The sequence below is a fragment of the Bubalus bubalis genome, chromosome 14 (assembly GCF_019923935.1).
Source record: "Bubalus bubalis isolate 160015118507 breed Murrah chromosome 14, NDDB_SH_1, whole genome shotgun sequence".
NCBI lineage: Eukaryota > Metazoa > Chordata > Mammalia > Artiodactyla > Bovidae > Bubalus > Bubalus bubalis.
The window spans coordinates 13,959,968-13,980,053 of record NC_059170.1 but is presented as its reverse complement, the minus strand read 5'-3'; the positions used below and the strand labels follow the sequence as shown (position 1 = coordinate 13,980,053).

Genomic DNA, 20,086 nt, shown 5'->3' with positions numbered 1-20,086 from the left:
AGTGAGTTAATAATACTACTTTTTCCTTGTGTACACCAGTATTTGTCAAAATAAAGTTTTAAAGCCTGGTAATTTTTTTAACTTCTATTTTTTATTATGAAAGTGACTCATCTTGGGGAAAAAATTGGAAAACAAAGGCAAAGCATACACACAAAAACTCAAGTTACTCATAAATTTATCACCCAGACTACTTTTAACAGTTGGTGTCTTCTAGTCTTTTTCAGACATGTTTATGTGTTTGTATACACAGAATAATTTTTTTTTAATTATGTTGCTGCCATAGCCTTGGGCCGTAATAGCAGATGCTCATGTTCTGTTTGTTAAATCTGGCCTGTAAACAAAGTCAAACAACAAAGGCTTCATTCTGGTTGTAGTGCTGGTGGCATGGCTTGTCAATTATTATGATTTTAACTGTAGTACTTGTTGGGGGCAGAAGAAATCAGGGTATTAATTATTATCAGGTAAACAGGGGCTAACAGCTTTGTATCAGATTGACAGCATTTTAAAATTTTGGACTTGAGATTTTCAGAAGTTGATGGGTTCTCTATGCTATGTGAAAGATTGGGTTCTGATACCACATGATTTTATTTTCCCATCTCAGTGAGATGAGAGTTTCTTACAGCTAGGGGAATGATCATGCAAATTCTGTTTCTCTAGGGCCTGGCACAGAATAGATACTTAATGGATTATGCCAAATGTGATTTATTTTTGCTTTGAGCAAGGAGTAGTGTGGAACACACGTGTTGTCTGTACATTATTGTTAGTTGTCTGTTGTTATTAAACATGTTATCTCAAAATTTAGCACCTTAAATAACAAACATTTGTTTTCTCACACAGTTCATGTGAACCAGGAATCCAGGAAGAGCTTAGCTGGGTGGTTTTAGCTCCGAGTCTGAGTTGGCAGTCATCTGAAGGCTTAACTGAGACTAGAGGACCCACTTCCAAGGTGGTTCATTCACATAACTAGTAGCAGGAAGTTTCACTTTCTCACCAGATAGGCCTCTCCATAGGGCTGCTTGAGTGTCCTAACAGTGTGGCAACTGTCTTCGCCCAGGGCAAGGAGAAAGATCTAATGCCTTTGATGGCCTGCCCACTGACGTTTCCACTTTGTCCTGTTTTTAGGGATGAGTCACTACGTCTAGCCCATACTTAAGGAGAAGGAAATTAGGCCACAACTTGAAAGGAGGAGTATCAAAGAATCTGGACATATTTTAAAACTACCACATGCGTTGAATACATAAACTTCCAATTGATTCACAGTCAACATTAAGGTGACCTGACTCCAGTGAGCTGCATTTTTAATATGCCCTTGGGTTAATTCTGATATGCTAAAATTTGAGAGTTACTAACCTAAAAAAGTAGAAAGAGATACCATGTTCATGGATCAAAGGACACAATGTTTTGATGTCACATCTCTGCAAATTGTCCTATGGACACAAACTCCCAGATAGCTTTTATTTTTTTTCTTTAGGAAATCAAACAACTAAATCTAAAATTTATATGGAAATACAGAAGATAGAATAGCCAAAACAATTTCGAAAAGGTACAAAGTTAAAGTACTTATATTAGCTGATCTCAAAATTACTATTGAAAAAAAGCTCTACTCTGAAGCTTTAGGAGTTAATATACTCTGTGTTGGGGTCTAGTAACAGATCTACGATTTTGTGGACACTTCATTTCCAGTGAAGAGGCCCAAGGCAGTTCAATGGGGAAAAGGCAGTCTTTAAAAGAAAACAACAACAACAACAAAAATGGTGCTGTACATCTTACAGATTTTAAAAATGTTCCCTGCCCCTTACCTTTGTGTAAAGCTCCTAGAAGAAAGAATATTCACAATACTCATGTCTAACCAAAAAATTGTAATGCATGATATATAAAGAACTTGTGGTGGTGGTGGTGTAGTTGATAAATTGTGTCCAACTCTTTTGCAACCCCACGGACTGTAGCCCACCAGGCTCTTCTGTCCATGGTATTTGCCAGGCAAGAATACTGGAGTAGATTGCCATTTCCTTCTCCAGGGGATTTTCCTGACCCAGGGATCAAACCCTCATCTCTTGCATTGCAGGGGGATTCTTTACTGCTGAGCCACCAGGGATTCAAATAAAGAACACAGTAATAAGGCAAACAAGTTTTTTTAAGTGGAGGAAAGACTTAAAGAGATACTTTACCAAAGAAGATAGGAGTGGCCAATCTGCATATGAAAAGATGCCCATCATTTTAATCAGTAAACTGGATTAAAACCACAGTGAGATACCACTACATACCTGCTAGAATAGCTAAAAGTAGACTGATTTTATTAGATGTTGGTGAGAATTTGTAGCAGTTGGAACTCTAATCCATTGTTGGTGGGACTGTATAATGGTATAATCACTTTGCAGTACAGTTTGGCAGTTTCCTGTAAAGTAAAACATATACTTATAGGTGACCCTGTAACTTTATCATTAAGTATATACCCAAGAGAAATTAAAACATGTCTGCACAAGGACTTGTATATGAAAGTTCATAGCAGATTTATTCATTAAAAAGCCAGTGCCTGAAAATAGCTCAAATGTCCATCAGCAGATGAATGGATAAATAAATTGCAGTGTATCCCAACAATGGATTACCATTCCAGTAAAATCTAACCAACTACTGATACATCCAACAACATGGTTGAATGACAAAAATATGTTGAGTGAAAGAAATCAGACCCAAAAGAGAATATCCTGTAGTTCCATTTATGTGAAACTAGAAATATAGACAAATCTAATCCATTGTGCTAGCGGATCAGTGGTTGCTTCGGGCTGGAGGTAAGAATGGGGATTGGGCTAGGAATGGGCACAAGGGAGACTTCCAGGGATGATGGAAATGTTCTAAATTTTGATTGTGGTAGGGATTATGTCTGTGCATATGTCTGCTGGACTTACTACTCTTTGAAATGTATCTTACTGTGCAGAAATCATACTTCATTAAAGTTGATTTAAAAACTCGTATCTCTTACGGTTTGCATTTTCCACAAGGTACATAGTTAACCATCTGATCTTGAGAGGTGGTGTTCAAGATTTATCCTTTGAATTGTTTATGGCTTAGTCTTCCTGGTACCAGGTCTAGGGAGAAGAATGCCAAACTGTTACCTTCTTTTACAGCAGAATTGGCTCCCCCTTCTCTTCCTGCTTATTTGTAACATATCTTGGTTTTAGAGGTAGGGTGATGGGATGCCTTGTCTGGGCTGGTTTGTCAAGTCTTTTTTTTCTCCAGTGGAATATGCTATTACAGATAGCTACCATGCCATTTAAGTCCTGTCATTGTGCTTCTTGACTAGCTCATCAAGGTAGATGGGCAGGAGATAGCTCATGACTCCTCTTAACTGACTCATCTCTTATGGTTGCAGATTCTCATAAACACAAAGATAAGCATAAAGATCGAGAACACCGGCACAAAGAGCACAAGAAGGACAAGGAGAAAGACCGAGAAAAGTCCAAGCACAGCAACAGGTAAGGGTTGAACCGTCAGGTCCCTCATCATTTAGGTAGGCTTGGCTTACTTGGAATAGGCCTTAATTTGAACCACAGGTAAATACATGGATAGCAAATTCATCAGACTTTGATTCCAGAGTTGTTAAGAGGATGGCCTTGATAATTCAGGCTTTACTGGGGATGCCATTGTTCATTCAGATTAGAATGTCCAAAGCAAGTATAGTAAATTGTTACCACAGGATGGCATTTCATCAAGTGTCCAGAGAACTTGCCTTGATAAAAGGTGACTGGATTGGAAGCCTGATAGATATAGATTGACATTTTTCTTCTTTCTGTACTTTAAAGGGTTTAAGTTTAAAAATTCTTAACTTAGGCTTCCATGGTCTATTAGTCCCTTAAATCATATACAAAAGGTTGGGTATATGAGATATTCCTGAAGAGAACATTCCTAGCTTTCATCAGTTTACCAGAGGGGTTCAGTTCTCACAAAAGCCAGTGACCACCAGTGTAAATGAAACTCAGAGGTGTTGCCCTCTGGGATCCAAGAGGGATCAGAAAGATGTTTTCTTGTTCGTTTTGCCTCCTTTTTTTGGTGTAGGTGGCAGGTGGTTAAGCCCAAAGACAGGGTATCTTTGGGTATACGATTACTTATTGAAAATGAGGACTTAAACTTCCATTTTGAGTTAAAGGCAGTTGTTGAGGGAAAGCTGTATGATATTCCCATAAAGGCCTGAATTTTGTGGGAGGGAACTTAAAACGCAAGTGCCTTCAACCTAGAGTCTCTTAGAACTACTTCATTAGGTTGGCTTATTGTCTATAGACAAGATATTTTTAACATAAGTATATACTCAAAAGTTTTTGTCCAGTGTATACAAAAATCTACAAGTAAATAAAAATGAGACAGATAATTCAGCAGAAAAATTCATAAGAGGATGGAGCAAGCTCTTCACAAAAGAAGATATCCAAATGGCCAGTGAAAACACTAGGTGCTCAACAGTATTCATCAGGGCGTGCTCGCTTTGGCAGCACATACACTAAAATCGGAATGATACAGAGAAAATTAGCATGGCCCCCATACAAGGTTGACACACAAATTTGTGAAGCGTTCCATATTTTTATGCTGTATCAACCCAAATATTAACTGATAGCATTTCTACTAAAATTTCAAAATATAAATAGGTTCACAAGAATACGTGCTGTTGTAAAAACACAAGACCAGTTTAAGAATTTAAGATAGAATAAAATGTACCAACATATCAAAATTAAAAAAAAAATTCATCAGGAAAATACAACCTCAGTTTAATATCCTACACATTGTAATAATAACTAATTATTAAAATAATGCTAATACCAAGACCTTCAAATGATGTGGAGCAATCCCATTTCTGATGGGACGATAAACTGTTGAATCATTTTGGGAAAACTACTTAGCTGTGTCTTCTAAAATTACCTTATGTATACCCTGTAACTTAAGAATTCCATCCCCGAGTATATTTGCAACAGAAACGTGTGTATATGGGTATCAAAGGGCAGGTAAAAAGCTATTTAGAGCTGCATTGTTTTTAATAACCCCAAAGTGAAAATCTCCCAAATGCCCGAGAGTAGTAAAATGGATAAAGTGTGGTATATTAGGGTACTATATATAAATAAATATGAAAGTAGTAAACATAGGTGGATTCCACAAACCTGTGTTGCTTGAAGGAAACTAGTCAAAAAGATGCATAATGTATGCTTCAATTTGTTTGAAATTCAGAAACAAAAATTAATCAAGACCTTTAGAATCCAGGATCATGGTGATCTTTGATAAGGAACGAAAGGTAGCAGTTGTAAAATGGTGTGAGGGGAACTTCTGGTGTGGTATCAGTGGTATTTTTCTTGACTTTTCGTGGTAATCACATTGTAGCTTTATTTTGTGATAAGTCTTTGAACTCTGCATTCTGTATATATGCTACTTTTATTTTTTAAAATTATTAAAAATGGGGCTTATGGAAAAGGCACGATAAAGTGAATTCTTTCTGTCTTTTTGTAATCATTAAAAATTTTTTAATGAAAATTTTAAGGGAAGAAGTCTTTATGAATCATTAAAATAAACAGATTAATTTTCTGTAGTGAGGCTGTTTCTTCAGGAATCATCTACCACTCCTGTGGTCTTTCCCCACAATTTTCGCATTTCTTATCACTTGATTATCTAGTTTCCATTAGTCCAGTAAATTTAGTCTTAGGTACTAATAGTTGAATTCAGTTCACATGCATCTTTTCTTCAGTTTGTAGTCACCTACCTTAAATATTAATATCTATGTAGATTTGAGAGCAAAGATTATTGCCAAGAATAAAGACATTCATTTCATAATGATAAAAAAGGGGACTAATTAATCAAGAGGACATAACAGTTACAAAGCTTCCCTGGTGGCCCAGTGGTAAAGAATCTTCCTGCCAATGCAAGAGAGGCAGGTTCAGTCCTTGAGTCAGGAAGATCCTTTGGAGTAGGCAACCCACTCCAGTATTATTGTCTGGAAAATTCCATGAACAGAGGAGCCTGGTGGACTAAAGTCCATGGGTTCGCAAAGAGTTGGTCACCACTGAACAGTAGCAAAGAGTATGAACAGTTACAAATGTTAATATAATCAGTTATAACTGATAACAGAGTCTCAAAATAGATGAAGTGAAAACTGTTAGAATTGCAAAGAGAAACAATATTTATAGTTAGATTTTACTACCTCTTTCTCAATCGATGGGAAAATCATTAAGGATGTGGAAGACTTTAAACATCATCAATGAACCTGATTTAATTGATATTTATAGAATATTACACTCAGCAGTAAAATACACGTGGAACATTTGCCAAGATGCTCCATATTCTGAGCTAAGGCCTTTTTGAAACCAGCTTCCGCTGGCTTTCCACTTGCTGGCTACCTTTTTCATCTTCTCATTCCAGTTTGCAGAATGCTTCTCTAAGTCTGGCTGTCTTTCTTTGCTGCATCTCTTGTGATTCACCCTTCTCTCACCTTCCATATCTACTCTCCCTTAACTGCTTTTCTGTTCTCAAACACAGAGTGTCTTCTGAATACCTCTAGGTTTTCAAATATGCTGTTACTGGTTCTGGAAGACTCTGTTGCCCTCCTAGTAACATTCTTTTAGTTGCAGCTTAGAGTTCTTCTTTCAGGTATCTTTTCTGCCTGTTCCCCCACACCCACCCCACCCCCCAACCCCCATATTAAAGTACCATTTTTATGTCTTCTCTGGCACCTTGCGTATATCCCTCTCACAGCCATTACCAAGTTCTGGTAGTGTTGTAATTGTCTCTCTGCTTTTCTGTGTGACCTATTGGACTCTTGATGGCCCCTGGGAACATCATTGGGTTCTGTTGTGTTCATGTATGTCCTCAAGGCTTAGTACAGTACCTGGTGGACAGGAGATACTTAGTAGTATATATTTATTGAATCAGTGAGTGGTTGACCTATGGTTACACCAGTTACCATCGTCTCTCTCCTTTTCACATATTCTCAATATTCTGTAGCAGAGTTCCCTTTGGCCATCCCACATTTCAAACACCGTTTTTTGTGTGTGTTTCTGTCTGAAATACGTATAACATAAAGTTTGTCATTTGGGGGAAGTGGCATTCACTATATTGTACAACCATCCCTAGTATCCATCTTTAGAACTTCATCATTCCAGATAATCTGTGTACTTCTTAAATAATACCTCCTTATTTCCCCTTCCTCCTACCCTTTAGCAGCATCTATTTTCAGTCTCTGTGAATTTTTCCATTCTAGCTACCTCAGGTAAGTGGAGTCATAAAGTATTTGTCCTTTTTATGTCTGGCTTATTTTCCTTAGCATAATGTTTTCAAGGTTCATCCATTTTATTGAATATCAGAATTCCATTCTTATTTATAGTTGAATAATATTTCATTGCATGCCTACCACATTTAAAAAAATTCTTTGATCTGTTGATGGATACTTGGATTGTTTCCACCTTTTGTCTATTGTGAATAATGCTACCATGCACCTCGGTGTACAAGTGTCTGCTTGAGTCCCTGCTTTCAATTCTTTTGGGTATATACTTAGGAGTAGAATTGCTGATCACGTCAAACAAGAATTTTTATCTTTCTTCCTATATTTATGATGTGCTAGTTGATGTGAAGGCCCAAAAATATATGAGATAGTCTTGACTATGAAGAACTTTATCATCTAAGGAAAATGCTTACACATGGATTAGATGAAGAAAAACATGTTACCTGAAATCTGTCCAAAAAAAGACTTTAAAAAGATAGAAGTTCATATTTAAACCATAAGCTTATAAAAATGGATGTCTTATTCTCTGACACATCTTACTTCACCAACCATAATTTGCCATTTGTGATGGAAGAAGAGAATTAGGTAGAAATGGCATAAAAGGCTTTGGGACAGAAGTTTGATCCCTGTCCTGTTTTACCAAAATCTTTTTAAAATTTTTAGGATGTAATTTTTTTTAAAAGCTTTATCCATCTTATTTTTTTAAAGTTTTTATTTATGTTGGTACTGGGTCTCCTTTGCTGCGTGGGCTTTTTTTTCTGTTTGTGGTATGCAGGCTTCTCACTGCAGTGACTTCTCGTTGCGGAGCACAGGCTTTAGGGTGAGCCGGCTTCTATAGTTGAGGGACGCACAGGCTTAGTTGCTCCGTGGCATGTGGAATCTTCCCGGATCAGGGATTGAACCCGTGTTTCCTGCTTTGGCAGGCAGATTCTGTACCACTGAGACACCAGGGAAACCCAAGGGTGTAATTTTGACATCATTTTTCTTGAAGTCCACAATGGCTTTCTAATGTCTATCTAGAAGAAAGTCTCCTGGTTCTGGTCTCTCCACCTAAGTGTCTTGTGATGTTGACTAGTTTACTTAACCTTCCTCAACTGAACTTTCTTGTCTTCCTTTAAAAGCATTCTTTTCCAAGATTATAGGATAGGCAAATTCAGGAGTTTATTCTGAATTTGTGCCTTTTAATATTTTCTTTATTTTCTAATCAGAATACTTGAAAAATAATAGCTTGTTTGCCAAAAGGCATTGAAAGAACCTGCCCCTAGGTTTTGTTTACACATGACTAAATCTAGCCCTGGGTCTCTAATTCACCTGTGAGTAAATTTCAGACACTTTAACCAGATGATGTGTTATAAGCAGACTTCTAAGTACTTCCTGTTTTGACCTCTGTTGACACACTGCCGCTTTGCAACAAAACAAGTGTATTGGTTATGGTCCAGTAAAATCCTGTACACCGTGTTCCTTTTTAAATGACTTCTGATCTTTCTGGTAGTTTTGGGTTTCTTTTTCTTCTTCAGCACATTAAGGAATCCTTGAGGATTGTTTAATCACCTCTGAAGCCCAGAATAATTAAGATTTAGCATGTTCTGTTCCAAAATGCTTTATTTTAAAACTTCGCTCATCAACCCTGCCTACTTTTGTGGCCATCTATTATGAAGAAACAAGTTCTACAGTAATGTGTTTCTATATTCCTTCCTTCTCTGCTAGATCCTAGCATCAGTGATTTTTCATTAGGTTACACTTAGGACCCAAGTCCAGGAGGCCTCTTTCTCCTGCATGGTAATATTGTACTACATTCTTGGAGTGTCAGAGAATTGGAAACAAGCCTTTCTGAGACAGATGGGATTTAGACCTACTTCTCAGGACATCCCTTCTTATTCATGTACTTTCTCCTTTTATTATTCTCAGTTCTCATCCAAGGTGCTCGCTCCATGGGGAAGTGGGGTGTTAAAGGTCATTCTGTCTCATGTCTTTTGTGTGTGGACATGAGTGTGAGGCGACAGGCCCCAGGTCACACAGCAGTGTGGTCACAGAGTGAGGCTGAGAGACCAGGGCTTCTGAGTCCTAGTGAGACTTTAAAGGACCTGATGTAAGTAAAGCAAATCTCTCTCCCTAAGGAACATTAGTTGTGTAGCTAAACTGTCTGTGTTTAAATACAAGCACCTCTTTCTCATGCATATGGTAGGCAACTTAGGTTTTACAATGCCAGATCATTTCAGATGCTGCCTTTTTCTTTTTGGCCCCAAATCCCTAAACGTTTTGGCACTAGAAGTATTAACATCATTAAATTCTGACCCTGTGAAAACCCCATCTCTGACTATCTGGCCTATAGGAAATTTATACCAAAGTCAAATAAAAATAATTTCTTCTATTATTTGTCTCTGATACTGCTTTTTCCTGTTAGCATTGATATTTAGCACTTCCAGTCCTTTAAAGCAATATATAAATCCTCTCTAAAGAAACAAAAGGAATGCTCTGACTAGAGCTAAAGAATCACTGAGCTTGTAGGATTTCAGCCAGATACTTCTCTTGAAAGGTTGCATTCTTAGCGTAAACTATCTTTAATACTAGACCTGTCATATATACATCATTAAAAGCAGTTGGGGGGGCTTATTTTAGAAAATAAAGGACTATCACATGTGAAACATAAAATTTCTCCTGCCAACCTTTGACCTTGTGCATCTCTTGTCGTTTTTAAACCTGACCCTCAGAGTGGAGTGAAAAATTTGTGGAAATCCAGGGAAGATAGAAAAGCAATGCTGTGAAATATAGTAAGGGAAGTGCTTTTTCAGCCCTGTTGGTAGTACTAATTTATACAGTCAGTGTGAGAATAAGGATGCTTTTGATTTCTGCCTTCACTTCAGTTCCAGATCCTACCTGAATTAAAATTGAAAGAACATAGATTTTTAGGAAAATGCACTGGAATTAAGCAACCTGGTTCTCAGATTAGGGAAATTTTTCTGAAAGTAATCACATTTAAAAAGATGTGTTTACTGCTTTTTTTGGCGGGGGTTGGGGGCAGCTATTGCTGAAGCCCTCCATTTATCTACACGTTCTCATAGCAGCCTGTCTCGGGGAAATGGACAGTTAACATAGGTAAGTGGAAGAGGTTGGGTAGTTAAGAAATAAGACTGAGTATCACTGCCATTCATATGGGAGTCCATGTGATGTGGTGAAAAGCACACTGAATTAGAAGTGGTGGGGCCCGGTCCTATCGCTTACTAGCTGTGTGTTGTTATCCAAGGCGCTTAACTTCTGAGACTTTTTCCACTTTGGTTGAATGTTAATAGCAACACTAGCCTGGTCAGGGACAGAGGAGCCTAGTGGGCTGCCGTCTATGGGGTCGCACAGAGTCGGACACGACTGAAGTGACTTAGCAGCAGCAGCAGCCTGGTCAAGCTTTCAAGTGTGTAGGGGAGAATTCAATGTAAGTATGCATATAAAAGCTGTTTGGAAACTAACATACTCAGTAATTGAGATTATGATGTGTACCACAAAGCCTGATAGAATTGCTATTCTAATAAATTGAAGCTGTTGATTTTGGTAGTTGAATCTAATTTAATAGTTACTTATTGGTAATAGCAGATTTGGTGCTCTAGTTTTCAATGATACCTAGCCCTATTATAATGACCTGTAGTCTTTTTTTTTTTTTTTTTTTTTTTTTAGCGATTTCATGGTGAAAAGGATATTTGAGCTAGCCATGGAAAGATGGTTAAGATCTTGACAAGGGAAGGTGATGGCTAGAAAGAGTGACTTTCCAGACAGTGAGAAAAGATAAAATATGGAAGGGCTATCATGTACTTTGCTCCAGTTAGGTGGTTGCCTGGGTTAATAGGTTGGATTAGAAAATGGGGCCTCCAAAAAGTTGCTTGATGCAGAACTATCAAATACTATTTCAAGAAACTGAGATTTGATTCTGAAGGGAGCAAGAAGCCACTGAAAATAGTTGAGAACGGGAAATATGAGACAGCCACAAGTGACATGAGGGAGGTTGTCTAAGAAAAAAGGATACCTAACTTGAGTAACTGGGCGACTATTTACCCTGTTAATAGAGATAAAAAAACTTAGAGGAGAAATGGGAGTTCTGTAAGATTCCACTCAACTCCCAAGTTTTAATAATTATTGGGATTTGGCCTAGTAACCTATAATGGTGGATGAGCATAAAGAAATCTGGGAACTTCCTTGGTGGTCCAGTGATTACAAGTCTGTGCTTCCAATGCAGGGGACCTGGGTTTGATCCCTGGTGGGGGACTAAGATCCCATATGCCCAAAAAAAGTGAATAAAGAAATCTTCACTTCTTAAAGCCTTTCAAAAACAAGTTTCTGTGGTTTTTTTTCAGAGGCAACTTTAGAATTTACCTAAAGTAAAATTTTTGATTTAACAAACATTACTTAAGCTTTAATTATCTGCCTTCCTTTGAAGGGCCATGGATTTCTTCCTTTCACAGCTTAGTATCTTTCTAGGTTCTCCCAGAGGAATCCCCTCTGACTCCATTGACTGCAGCCTGCAGGGGGCTGTTGCCTTGAGGAAATGGCCAGGTCACTGGAATGAGTTTGTTCTCAGAAGATAAAGAGGCTCCCCCTACTCTTCCTAGCAGTGTTTCCTTTTTGCCTTATTTGGGGAGTAAGGCACCAGAGTGGTCAAAGGCATAACTTCCTGATTTTAAATCCTAGTTACTGCTCATTAGATGTATTTTCTTGGGTGAGTTACGGAACCTTCCTGTGGCTCAGTTTCCATATGTGTAAAATGAAGATACTTATCTCAGAGTTTTGTTATGGGCATTAAATTGCTTAGAAGAGTGCCTTGGACTTTATACTGTTTTAAGTGTCTGCTAAATATTTTTATTAGTGATAGAGGACAGACCATTGTTTTAGTTTTCTTTAGCAGATTTAAATGGTTTCCCATAGCCAACATCCTATCTTCCCAGAGGATCAAGCTAGGGTTTTTTCCTAAAGAGGCAGCAAATGCCTTCTCGAGGCAGAAGAATATTTTTCTGTCTTGGGCTTCCTGCTGCCACCCCCCTACGTCTACCGTCTCTCTCATCCTTCTTCGTAAGTGCCTAGGGGAACCTGGGTCAACTCTCTGTTTTGTCTGCACAGGTCCACCAAGAGTCGCACAAGAGGTGTGATGGATACAGTGAAATATCAGCTGGATCTCTTTTAGAAGCAGCCAGAAAGGCAGTATAGTGGAGTGGTTAGAGCATGGGCTTCAGATGGCCTGGGTTCAAACTCTGGCCCCACTAGTTGCCAGTTGGACAAATAATTTAACTTCTGTCTCTCTCCCTGAATTTTTTGTTTTTGCTGTGCTGAATCTTCCCATTTATTCTCTTTGGCATTGAGTTTTGCTTGTCCAGACTGTGATGTTTGGTAGATTTTATCTCCAAACAGATATGAGCCCTGAGCCAAGGAGTCGGCTTCTGTGTATACCCAATAATTGGATGCTTTCTGAGTTCCTGATGATGAAATTTATATTTTATCCGAAAGTGTGACCATTTCAGATATTCTAGGAATGCCAGCTACTGTCTATATTTTAGTGTTCACCGTACCCCAGACCAAACTCATTCTTAAAGTGTATTTGTTCTTCACATCTCTGAGTTTCCTTACTATGATCATTATTAAGCTTTTCTAGGTTATTTTTCTTATTTAGCCACACTGAAGTTTCTTCAGTATTGGAGTCACCTGCACTGCTGCCCCAAACTGGCCAGTATTCTAGCCCTCAGTTATATTTACAACCCATTTTGTGATTTTTACATATTGTGTGTATTGTGTATGGAAAAGTAGTGGGATCAGTACATAGACATGGGTAACATCTCTTAAAACAGATAGTCAACATATGAACTCCTCTTCTGCAGTGGTCAGAATTTCCATCACCTCACTATCATCAATGGAAAGGTAATGCCCTTTAAGCTGCTGTGAAAGTCAAGCCAGTTTTAAGTCTTTTGGAAAAAGAGGTACATGTTAGGAAATCCTGAATGATGATGAGTCAGCCTCACTGATCCCAGATTGGCTGCATTTCTACCACTGGGCAAATCCTGCTTCTGACTTGGATGGCACGGCCTTCAACGTGCTTCTGTGTCACAAGACTTTGATCTCCAAAAGCATCTGCTACTCACTTCCGATAGATACCTAGGAAAGACTGACCCTGGGGTTTGCTCTTTGGCAGCCTTCCTGTTGGTGTCAGGTTATGGACGAGGGGGTAGGACTCCCAGTACTCTGTTCTGTTTCTGGAGGCAGGGACAGGAACAGCACACGACAAGTAGACAAGATGTTAGCATTGTGTTCAGAGACTTAATACAGCTTCATAAACCCACATTTCTAACAGTCCCCAATGGAATGCCTTGTTACCACAAGATGTTCCTTAACTCTGAATCTTCTGAACTCAGTATAAAAATGCAAACTTGTTCTCTCCTGTCTAAACAATTGGGAATAGAGGAGAATGAGATGCCTTTGAAAAGTAAAGTTGGTAGTTCCATCTCTTTTGGGCTTTGTGATTAATTTTACCTACAAAGGGATTACTACGCTAACAGAAACTTTGAATTTCCTGAATAGATTTCCCTCTGGTTAGCAGGCGGAGGAAGTACTGACTTCTTTCACTTTCCTGGGGTTGGCCTGAGTATCAGTGCCACTGCCATGTCATTTGTTGACTTCTTTTCCCTGATCTCTTTGTGGCTTGACAATGAATAGCAAAGCTGTAAACCGGAGGCCTGTGTGTATACTCATGGTGCCCATGCTGTGATTGCCAGGAGACCAGAAAGCCAGTTTTCTAGTATAACAGAATCATGTTCTAAGAATTGCTTTCGTTGAGAAAGAGAACAAAGCAAGTAGGGGCGGTGGAGGCAAGGAGGTGGAACGTAAAGGAATAAGGACCATAGAGCATTCCTAAACTCAGATTCCTGAATCAGCCATTTAGTTTCATGGGAAGACAATCTAAGAGGTAGCTATCCCAGAGTTTTATCATTTCCGATGTCCTAAGCCTTGTCTAGAAAGTTTTCACTTGATGGTAGAGGAAAATCTTTTAACTTTATACATCAAGTCTTAGAATGCCCATGGCCTTTTGTCTCTTAACACTAGGCTTCCCTTAAGTGGTGGCTGTCCCCTTCATGGAAGTGTAATGATACTGATCTAGTGGAAAGTGCTCTGAACTTAGAGATGGAAATGCTGAGTTTGAATCCCAGCTGCCCTTCTTTCTAACACTGTAACTTGGAATAAGACTTTGAACCACTGGCTCCTCTGTTTCTGAATCAGCAAGGGAATAATAAAGACTCCTTCACAGGGGTGTTGTGAGAACTGAGTGAAATAATGTACATGAAAGCACTGAACATATTGCTGCTTAAATTTGTCCTTTTTTCTCATCTGGGGGGAAAGTATATCTAACCATTAGTATTATGGATGTCATTGTTCCAGATTTTTTGCTTTTAGGCAGGAACTTCTTTAGATGACCATAAATTCCTCTTAGAGTTAATGTTCAAAACAAACAAAAGCTGAAACTTCAGTACTTGTATATAAAATAGTAAGCTCATACATTTTGCTGGTAGTATCAAAACCATGGGCCTGTGGTTTCATATATGTAAACTCCTGAAGAATCAGTTGCAATCTTGACAGCTATTTTTTCACCATTCTAAAGCTGAATTCAGGAGAACTGAAAGTAAGAGCATTATTGTACTTGGAAGCCATTTTGTACAAAATAAAGAATAAGTTGTTTCTAAAACACTGTGCTGTGGTGAAAACAGATTATGAGAGCACATTGAGTAGAGAGTGACTTCTTAATAATGCTAAGAATAAAAAGCATGGTGGGAAAAATTGATCATCATGTGCTAGCACACTAGGATTTTTTTTTTTTTAACTGTACTTACATAGAAATCTGTTATTTTCCAGTGTGTGGCACATCTAAATAACAACCTAATGAAAACAATACAGAGGGAGGAATATATAAACCAAGAAAAGTGGACATTGCTGTATTTTTCCTCTGTTGATAGTTCTGGGTCTTCCCTAAACCTGTAGTCCTGTTTATACTCATCCCCCTGCCCTCCTGCCTGGATTTTATACTTTTTGCTGATTAATTATCCAAAACCCCATCATTAGTTGGGGCTCCTTTTGTCTCCAGAGATGTGGTTGATACCACTTGCTGTCCTGATCCAGGTTCTGGGGCTCTCACTTGACTGGTACCGTCATCTGTTTCTCCCTTTCTGGCCTTGGGTGTAGCTGAAAATGCTAGCCAGATCTCTTTAGGACAAACTTCATGGAAAGGTTGTAACCTAATGACCTCATTGCTGATAAAATCTGTTTTTTTTTTTTTTTTTTTTTTCCCTGGGCTGAATGTGGTAGATGTGACAGATGGGAAATACAGTCTATGGTAGGAAAGGCAAGAGCCTATGCTGCCTATGGGATTGGCTGTCTGTCAGCTGGGGTGGTTGTCAGCTGTCCTGTTTCTAGGAATGACCCTCAATTCATAGCCCTTGAATTCACATTCTCTTTTGGTAACTTGTGGAATATATTGGCTGCTGCAGTAAACAGGGACCTACGCTTCCTGCCCAGTGCACTGAAGAAAATAGTCATCCAGTGTCCTGCCACCTTAAAATACAGCTCCTGAATTTTGCTCTTTAGTTTTTGTTCACTTGCATGTTTCTATGTAACTGCAGTTATTTTATATATTCCTTTTTTTTTTTTTTTTGCTTGTCTTAAATTTATCATGTATATTTACGGACTCACAAATGATAGCATAATGGCTACATAATGATAACTGTGATGTATAGCTTTGGTATATCACAGTTTCCGCCTCTGATTATTTACCAAGGATCTATCTGGTTTCTTGGTGGTTTTTTATTTGTTTGTTTGTTCTTGTTTGTTTTTTCATCATGAGAAGCATCAAAGTGAACATCTTTCTGTAATGCTTTTCCCAGAGAAATCTCCAGGAGCTAGAACCCAGGGTATGAATATTTTAATGGTTCTTGTTTTATAATGTCATATTTTGTTTTCCTGAGGAGTGGCACTTTTTTTCTTTTTTTTTAAATAGTATTACCAGTGTGTACACAGTTCAGTTCACTCTCTCAGTCATGTCCAACTCTTTGCGACCCCATGAATCGCAGCACGCCAGGCCTCCCTGTCCATCACCGTCTCCCGGAGTTCACTCAAACTCATGTCCATCAAGTCGGTGTTGCCATCCAGCCATCTCATCCTCTGTCGTCCCCTTTTCGTCCTGCCCCGAATCCCTCCCAGCATCAGAGTCTTTTCCAATGAGTCAACTCTTCGCATGAGGTGGCCAAAGTACTGGAGTTTCAGCTTTAGCATCAGTCCTTCCAAAGAAATCCCAGGGCTGATCTCCTTCAGAATGGACTGGTTGGATCTCCTTGCAGTCCAAGGGACTCTCAAGAGTCTTCTCCAACACCACAGTTCAAAAGCATCAATTCTTCGTCACTCAGCTTTCTTCACAGTCCAACTCTCGCATCCATACATGACTGCTGGAAAAACCATAGCCTTGACCAGACGGACCTTTGTTGGCAAAGTAATGTCTCTGCTTTTGAATATGCTGTCTAGGTTGGTCATAACTTTCCTTCCAAGGAGTAAGCGTCTTTTAATTTCATGGCTGCAGTCACCATCTGCAGTGATTTTGGAGCCCAAAAAAATGAAGTCTGACACTGTTTCCACTGTTTCCCCATCTATTTCCCATGAAGTGCTGGGACCGGATGCCATGATCTTCGTTTTCTGAATGTTGAGCTTTAATAAAGCCAACTTTTTCACTCTCCACTTTCACTTTCATCAAGAGGCTCTTTAGTTCCTCTCCACTTTCTGCCATAAGGGTGGTGTCATCTGCATATCTGAGGTTATTGATATTTCTCCCGGCAATCTTGATGCCAGCTTGTGCTTCTTCCAGTCCAGCATTTCTCATGATGCACTCTGCATATAAGTTAAATAAGCAGGGTGACAATATACAGCCTTGACGTGCTCCTTTTCCTATTTGGAACCAGTCTGTTGTTCCATGTCCAGTTCTAACCGTTGCTTCCTGACTTGTCTATAGGTTTCTCAAGAGGCAGGCCAGGTGGTCTGGTATTCCCATCTCTTTCAGAATTTTCCACAGTTTATTGTGATCCATACAGTCAAAGGCTTTGGCATAGTCAATAAAGCAGAAATAGATGTTTTTCTGGAACTCTCTTGCTTTTTCCATGATCCAGTGGATGTTGGCAATTTGATCTCTGGTTCCTTTTCTGATACCAGCTTGAACATCTGGAAGTTCCCAGTTCACGTATTGCTGAAGCCTGGCTTGGAGAATTTTGAGCATTACTTTACTAGCGTGTGAGATGAGTGCAATTGTGCCGTAGTTTGAGCATTCTTTGGCATTGCCTTTCTTTGGGATTGGAATGAAAACTGACCTTTTCCAGTCCTGTGGCCACTGCTGAGTTTTCCAAATGTGCTGGCATATTGAGTGCAGCACTTTGATAGCATCATCTTTCAGGATTTGAAATAGTTCAACTGGAATTCCATCACCTTCACTAGCTTTGTTTGTAGTGATGCTTTCCAAGGCCACTTGACTTCACATTCCAGGATGTCTGGCTCTAGGTGAGTGATCATACCATCGTGATTATCTGGGTTGAACGCCTTTAAAAGCAAGGCTTTGAAAAACAGGCCCTCAAAGCATCCCCTTGCTTTGAGATAGGGCTTTTCTTATTGTGAGGAAAGGACCAAGCAGGATTTATAAGCCCCTTGTAGAAGTAACTAGCTTTTCCTCAGCTGGCAAGAAACATTGAGTGTGTTAGGCTGCCCAGGCATGGCTACATTTGTGGTATGTCTCCAATCTGGCACTGAGCCACTAAATGATTTTTGGTGAGCTGTTCTTACCTCCTTATATCAGATGTGAGTGCTCAAGTTGGAGCTTTCAATATAGTTTTTTGCTGGTAGAATGTTGTAGAAATACTATGGATTTGCTGTATCATAAACACTTTAAAAAAAACGTCCTGGTATGTTTAGAATAACTGTGTTTCTCCCTTTGATTCCTTTGCTCTTTGAAAAACTTAAGACATTAAGCAAGATTAAGTCTGATGTAGTGAAGAGCTTCTACTTGAACTTTCTGTCAGGACTGGTTATTTAAAGCATTGTGAGTTTCCATGGTTCATGTTATCTCAGGGTATCTTGTGAGTTAATCTTGTGAAATGAATTCTGTGGTCCCTACTCTGGGCTTACTGTTTGTGTCTTATTTTCACAGTGAACATAAAGATTCTGAAAAGAAACACAAAGAGAAGGAGAAGACCAAACACAAAGATGGAAGTTCAGAGAAGCATAAAGACAAACACAAAGACAGAGACAAGGAAAAACGAAAAGAAGAGAAGGTACAGAACATGCTAGTGGAGAAGGAGGAGGTGTGGGGTGTATTTTTCATTTTGTTTACCTTTGAAAGCAAGTAATGAAAGTACCTTCAGTGAGTAGTAAGATCCTTTGACCTTTTTTTTTTTAATGATGAAAACCAAACTTTACCACTGTATTTCATGTACCAAATCTACCCATGTCATTACCTTACTTTGTATGGTAGATTAAGGGATGTAGGATTTCTGGAAAAGTCAGTTTTCTTTCATGGGGAAAATTAGTTTTGTTTTTGAGAGAAGGCTTTATACCACATTGGTCCTCTGTTGAATGAAACTTCTTCCTGAGTGAAAATTTAGTGACACTGGTGCTCTTTGCGGCTTTTGGTTCCAGTATAACCAGCACAAGCCTTCTCAAAATAAGCTCATCTGGCTGTGAACGAGGAGTAGTACTGTGCCTGGCCTTTTTAAAAAAGTTTATTCGTTTCTCAGAAAGTAATGCTGGATGGACTTGGTAAATTCACACAATATAGAATAGGGAACAGTAGTGAAAAATAATCTCCCTTTAACCCTCAACTCACTGTCCTCCGTCTTTCCCTTTGTGGAGGCAGCCACTGTACTTTTTTTTTTTTTGGTATTCTTCCATAGGTACCCTATGCGTGTGTCTATGTGTATATTTTTGTCTGAAAAGTTGAAGGAGGGCAAACATGAATATACTTTGCCTAAGTCAGTGAAGATGGGAAATAAAGTATTCCTTTTCATTTGGGTTTGTTTTTTTATTTCCTGTCTGCACTGCCAAGGGCAAATCTTTGAGAAGTGGAGCGTATTTATTGAGGGAGGGGACCTACCCTCATTTAAAGGTAAAAAGCCACCATTTTGAAGGGAAACACTTCCCAGTAAAGAACTGTAAAAAAGAAGTCTTAGGCAAGTGTCAAGACCTTTGGTTCACCTGTTCAGTTTTGCTAATAAGAGTCAGTCTAGGATCAAGATTTCCTAGGAGTCGAGGCCAAATCATCTCAAGTAAGGTAGAGACTTCTTCAGCTTTAGTCCTTTTAAGGTAGTAATCAGTTACTGCTGTTTTACCTTTCAGATTAAAGCTTCTGGGGATGCAAAAATAAAAAAGGAGAAGGAAAACGGCTTTTCTAGGTAAGACTCTGCTGTCTTGGCTTCTCTTTCTCCGTGTGTGTCCAGCAGGCCAGCTGCCCATGTTGCAGTGTTTTTTGAGCTCACCTAAAATGCACTGACCTGGCCATCTCCAGGTTTTCAAGGAAGTTGGCAGTGAAAGGACTTGGTCTTAGCCAATGAGAGCATTTCTAGAGTGCCATTTAGCAAGACCGACCAGCACATTTTATAGAAGGCTATTTTGAGTGGAGAAGGTTGGCAGGAAGAAATTTTTTTTTTAATTGAGATATAATTTACACTTCCATAAAATACACCTCTTTAAAGTGTACAGTTTATTGGTTTTTAGTTTTTCACAAGGTTATATAGCCTCCCCCACTACCCTCTATCTAATTTCAAAACATGTTCATCACCCCTAAAAGAAAGT

The 20,086-nt window shown here is 38.9% G+C and overlaps 1 protein-coding gene and 1 non-coding gene across 2 annotated transcripts in view; both read left to right on the top strand.

Moving 5' to 3' along the window:
• The window catches only part of TOP1 (DNA topoisomerase I), a 93,917-nt gene that overhangs the window by 32,005 nt on the left and 41,826 nt on the right, over nucleotides 1-20,086 (top strand). The window contains exons 3-5 of the mRNA XM_025263468.3: nucleotides 3,371-3,473; nucleotides 18,447-18,570; nucleotides 19,631-19,686. Of these exons, the coding sequence (XP_025119253.1) occupies nucleotides 3,371-3,473; nucleotides 18,447-18,570; nucleotides 19,631-19,686 (283 nt within the window). The remainder of the gene's footprint in view (nucleotides 1-3,370; nucleotides 3,474-18,446; nucleotides 18,571-19,630; nucleotides 19,687-20,086) is intronic.
• LOC112578985 lies at nucleotides 4,466-4,572 on the top strand. Its single transcript, XR_003103421.1, has one exon. It is a non-coding gene; the product is annotated as a U6 spliceosomal RNA (small nuclear RNA).